At 41.9% G+C, this 5,000-nt stretch overlaps 1 protein-coding gene across 5 annotated transcripts in view; it reads right to left on the minus strand.

Annotated features, from left to right (window-relative positions):
- The window catches only part of col14a1b (collagen, type XIV, alpha 1b), a 162,250-nt gene that overhangs the window by 46,994 nt on the left and 110,256 nt on the right, over positions 1-5,000 (minus strand). For all 5 annotated transcript variants that reach the window (XM_083787762.1, XM_083787761.1, XM_083787765.1 and 2 more), the window contains one exon: positions 1-122. This exon is cut by the window's left edge and continues 28 nt beyond it. In XM_083787762.1, the coding sequence (XP_083643888.1) occupies positions 1-122 (122 nt within the window). The remainder of the gene's footprint in view (positions 123-5,000) is intronic.

Consider the following 5,000-nt stretch of genomic DNA (forward strand, 5'->3'; position numbering starts at 1 on the left):
GCCCTCGGTACCGTCCAGCAGCTGAGCGTACACGCTGATCTTATACTGCGTGTTGGCCCTCAGGCCGGTGAAGCAGTGTCTGCTGGACCCACCTCCCAGCTTCGTCTCCTGCTTCTGACCGTCTGTGGAAAACAAAGACACACTTCTTATAAAAGTCACACTCATACTCCAGTTTTAGGTTATATAACTCATCACCTAAAACGGCGATAACGTGTCGAGGCCATCAGACTTGCCGTGATGTCCTTAAGCATTGACCCCGCCTCCCTCTGGTTCAGTTGCGAAACCCCGTGCCTGCAAAACCATGGGGAACCCCCACCCAACTTCTAGACCAATCAGTGAACGAGGTGATAGCCCCAGAGACCAATCAGTGAACGAGGTGATAGCCCCAGAGTGAAAGGACTCGTTGGACAGTAAAAACAGAGACGTGTGTCACCGCGGCGAGTGACGTAATGTTGTTACCGCTGTGATAAGCTATCACCTCAAACTGGACTATGAATAGGCCTTTATACTCTCTGTGTGATACAGTATGTGGTAAGAATATGCAAATGGTATAATGGGTCACTGAGGTTGGCCTGCAGGCGAGAATGTCCCCGTAGTGTTCAAGCTACGATGTACAGCTATACAGGTATAGCTTAGATCTTCAGTGACAGTGATTGAGGAACCACTACCGCATGGCTCTGTGGCACGTGACTGTTACCATGGTCTACTGTAAATCAGCACTAATAAAGACGCATGTGATGGATCATTTTGCATTTAATTAAAAAAAACATTGAATTTTTATACTACCTGGATATAGAACTGACAAATCCGTTTTGACTAAGAAAACTCGGTGTCGGCCTGTCAGGCACAGGCCTCTCATGAAGAGCTTGAAGGTTTGTTCTTAATTGTAAATCTATGCATGTGAAACCTCTCCTCCTGTGAATCTCTTAGTTACACCAACATTGTTCTTGTGAAGTGTCATAAAGATATCAACCTAACTAAAAGTGAGGTTTTACCTCTAAATACACAAGATTTGAATGTAGGGGATCTTATCGATCCTTTGAAAATGTGTCCTAGCGGGTTCAAGTATCTGGGAGTTAATATCAGAAAAGAGCGGGATAAGGTAATTAAAGACAATTACTTAATTCTTATGGAGAAGACTAAGTCTGACACTTTAAAGGTATATTCAGTGATTTCACTTAATTCAAATATCACTTATTTTTTTGTTTTGTTGTGATAATCCTCCCTACTATAGAGTGTGCTGGCCATATAAGGAGTTCCTCCCTGTCCCCAGTTAACCCCTGGGGGTCAAAAAACGTTTCGTTTTTGACTCTCTATCCTGATTGGACGAAAGGCTGGGTCCCACAGCCAAAAACGAAACCTAAGGTTTTTTGAGTAAAATCACTGAATATACCTTTAAGGTGGGCTGGTTTGCCTTTGTCTCTAATTGGAAGAGTGAATACAGTTAAGATGATAGTGTTACCAAAATATATTTATCTATTTCAATGCATCCCATTCTCTATAACTAAAAGGTTTTTTAAAGATCTTAACAAAATTATTTCCTCCTTTTTATGGCAGAGCAAAACGCCGCGGGTCAAATTAAGTACGTTAGGGGTACAATACAGTGAACATTAAACATAAATGGGAGACAGACTTGGGATGCACCTATGATGATGTGGATTGGGAGATCATTTTAGAGAGAGCTCAGAGGGTTCTGGTTTCCACCAAACATAGACAGATGCAATTTAACATTTTTCACAGAACTTACTTTACTCCGCTCAGGTTACACAAGATTGATAGAAGCATTTCCCCTATGATGTAAGATAATAGAAGGCTGCCTATTACATATGTTATGGAACTGCCCACTTTTAATTGATTATTGGAAGTTCATCTTGTCTACTGTCTCTGATATCATGGAGGTTGAAATACCACATGATCCAAGAATTTGGTTACTGGGTGACGTTACATTGATCAACACAAATTTCAACAAAGCATACTTTGTGTTACTCGCCAGTACAGCTGCGAAGAAAATCATCTTGGTTAATTGGAAATCTGAAAAATCACCTTCACAGAGACACTGGCTGAATGAGCTTTCATCATACTGTACCCCTGAAAAGATACTGTACAATGTAAGAAGAAGGCCTGCTACTTTTGAAAAGATATGGGGCAGGTTCTTTGAGGTTCTACCTTCAATATCTCCTCTGGGTTGATTTAGTTTTAGTTTTATTTATATTGTTATTTTCATGTATTTATCCGAGTTGTTGCTGTCAAGAGGTGTTGTGTACAATACAGAGTAATGAGAGCTGTGTAGTTTTCCTTTCTGGGGTTGGGGTGGGGGGTGGGTGGGTGGGTGGGGGGGGGTTTGTTTTTACAGTTTTTTGTCTTTTCCTTTTTGAGTTTGCCTTGTCTTGTTTAAAATAAAATAAAAATCATGATTCTGTAATTCATTGTTGTAAATGATATCTGCATTATCAATAAATAAATCTTAAAAAGTGTCATAAAGATTAGCATCTGGCCACATGAGGCATACCTGCAGATCGTCGCCACACTAGCACATGCACACAATAGAGTGCAGCTCCACCACACACTACATTGTTTGTGATTCCCATCTATAGCTGAAAATTGGACACACTGTAATTATGGAAAATAAGATTTGAAGACGCTGAGGTGCTGAAGAAAAGAATATCTTTCTTTGATCACGGTGGATATATACTGGTTCAGTGCAGCAGGCAGCACAGAAAAGGGTGTAGCAGAAACAACATCATTATAAAAAAAAACTAAAACACCACAATAAAGCTAAAACACAACACCGGGAAGGACATTTCTCGCAACTTCTCGCATTTCTCGCAATTCCACAGAAACAAGCCCTCTGGGCTTTTCGTGTTATACTTTCGGCATAGCTTGTTATGTTGTTCTTGCCGTAATGTGTCTGACGTGTTAATAAAGTATTCAATCCAAACGGCATGGCAATCCAACAAATCAACTGCATGGTGGCATGTAGAAGGTAGAAAATCCTCAGTGTTACTTTAACGCATTCTGACCTGAGATCAGATTCTAAAAATGTCTATTACATCCTGACAGTTTCATTATTAACCTCTAGAATGAACATATATAGTACAGGTCCATTTAGTTACATTGGTATTCGGTACAGTCTAGGTAGGAGTTACAAATGGATAATTTATTTTACTGTGTGCATTTTTCTTGTAGCCCCAGTCTCATTATCCTGCTTGCTGGCTGTGGTTGGAATGTTCATTACTCAAACCTGCATTTTTCACACGCGCATCACGCACACACATAACCCCTTCCCTTATTCTCCTCTAGGTAATTATTTGCTGCCCTGGCCCAACATAAATCCTCATTTACCTGTGTGGGTGATTGAGAGGTTCTAATTCCTCTGGACTCTCTCTAGAGAACCACCGTGAGGCTTCAATTATGTGCTGGGGTCCACTCATGAAATGCTCAGTAACAATGGCAAGGTTTGCGGTTGAAAGGCCTCCGGGTGATGAATAATAGTCATTATATTCCTATTTGGCGGATGAGGTGCCGTGTTATTTAAGCCAATTCTGCCTTTGGAAGCAACGTTTTGGGACCAGTAAACATTTCGATGTGCGGAATTGGCTTGCGGTTCTCGTGCCACCTGCTAAGTGCTCTTTAAGGGGTGTTTGAGTAAGGAGAGGCATTTAACATCCAGATGAATAGTGAAAGGTTAACGTTAATATGTCTGGCAGGGAGCATGCGTACACACAGGGAATCACAATCATTGGATGGAAATGACGGGAATGAGGGAATGATATGATGTCGTGCATGGTGGCACTGGAGTGATATCTCTCCATTGTCTTTGTGAAGAAATATGGGTATGGGCTGGGGCATGTGTGGTAAACATAATTAGTGTCATTGCCAGAGATGCAGCTGGGCCCGAGTCTCTGTGACAGAATGCAACGCATGGTCTTATTGGTTAGCTGCCCTATACGGTGAAATGATCACCCAAGAACTAGATGGGCACGGCTTCATGCGCTTCTCAGACTTCATGTGCTTCCTCTTCTAGATGGCCTTGGCTCTGAAAGAGGCTAGCAAAAATACATTCTTGCGATTTGCGAGATTCTCAAAAACACAAGACACGCACGCACGCACTGTCAACAGCACTGGCCAGACAGTGTTGATAATTACATCTGAAAATGTAATAGGAGGCCTGGATTCCTTCTGTCAGTCATAATGTACATGTGCATCTGCAGTGAGTGCCATATTTGATAATATGCAGAACATTCACAACAAGGGAAAGCTAATAGTAATCCACCTTCTCTATTACTCACCCTATAACCTCTCCCTCCATCTCCATATGTCTCGTCTCGAGAATGGAATCTCTCTCAGTCTCTCTCTCTCTCGATCTTAAGCTTACATTTGTGAGTGCACTAAGCTATAATTACAGACATTCCTATAACAAGTATATCTTCCTCCGGACACACTTGGCAGCCACAATGCCGACCTTTCCCTTTTTTTTCTTTTACTCGCCATGGCAAATGTAAATGTCATCTTGTTACAGGGATCCATAATCCTGCCAAGTCATTGCATACCTAAACCTTTAAGACTGTCAACGCACTGAGACTCTGTCTCTGTCAGCGAAGAATGTCCAACACGGACACGTGCACGCTGCAGGTCCATGCTGCGAAGGTATGCAAGATGCCTGTGAAGTGTGTCTCCAACATACACTTCACAGACACAGGGGGGTTGCACCTTATGTCTAATAATGCATACACACATGCTGCTACAGTATTAGTGTTACCACTTTCACTATCTTATGCTTAATTAACCTCATACATACTGTACCGGCTGGCCTTATGCTACTGTATATACTGTATGTAGATCATATCTTGATCTTTTTCTGTTCTCTTTGACCGGGCCTGCATGGCCAGATAGCGGATCTGTCTCAATCACACACAGCACTGTGTGATTGTGATGCGTTGTCAAATTGCCTTGTCAACTCTCAACCCTGAAATCCCACATGTAATCTCAGACAAAATGCT

Source organism: Protomyctophum parallelum (genome assembly GCF_964188405.1).
Source record: "Protomyctophum parallelum genome assembly, chromosome: 1".
NCBI lineage: Eukaryota > Metazoa > Chordata > Actinopteri > Myctophiformes > Myctophidae > Protomyctophum > Protomyctophum parallelum.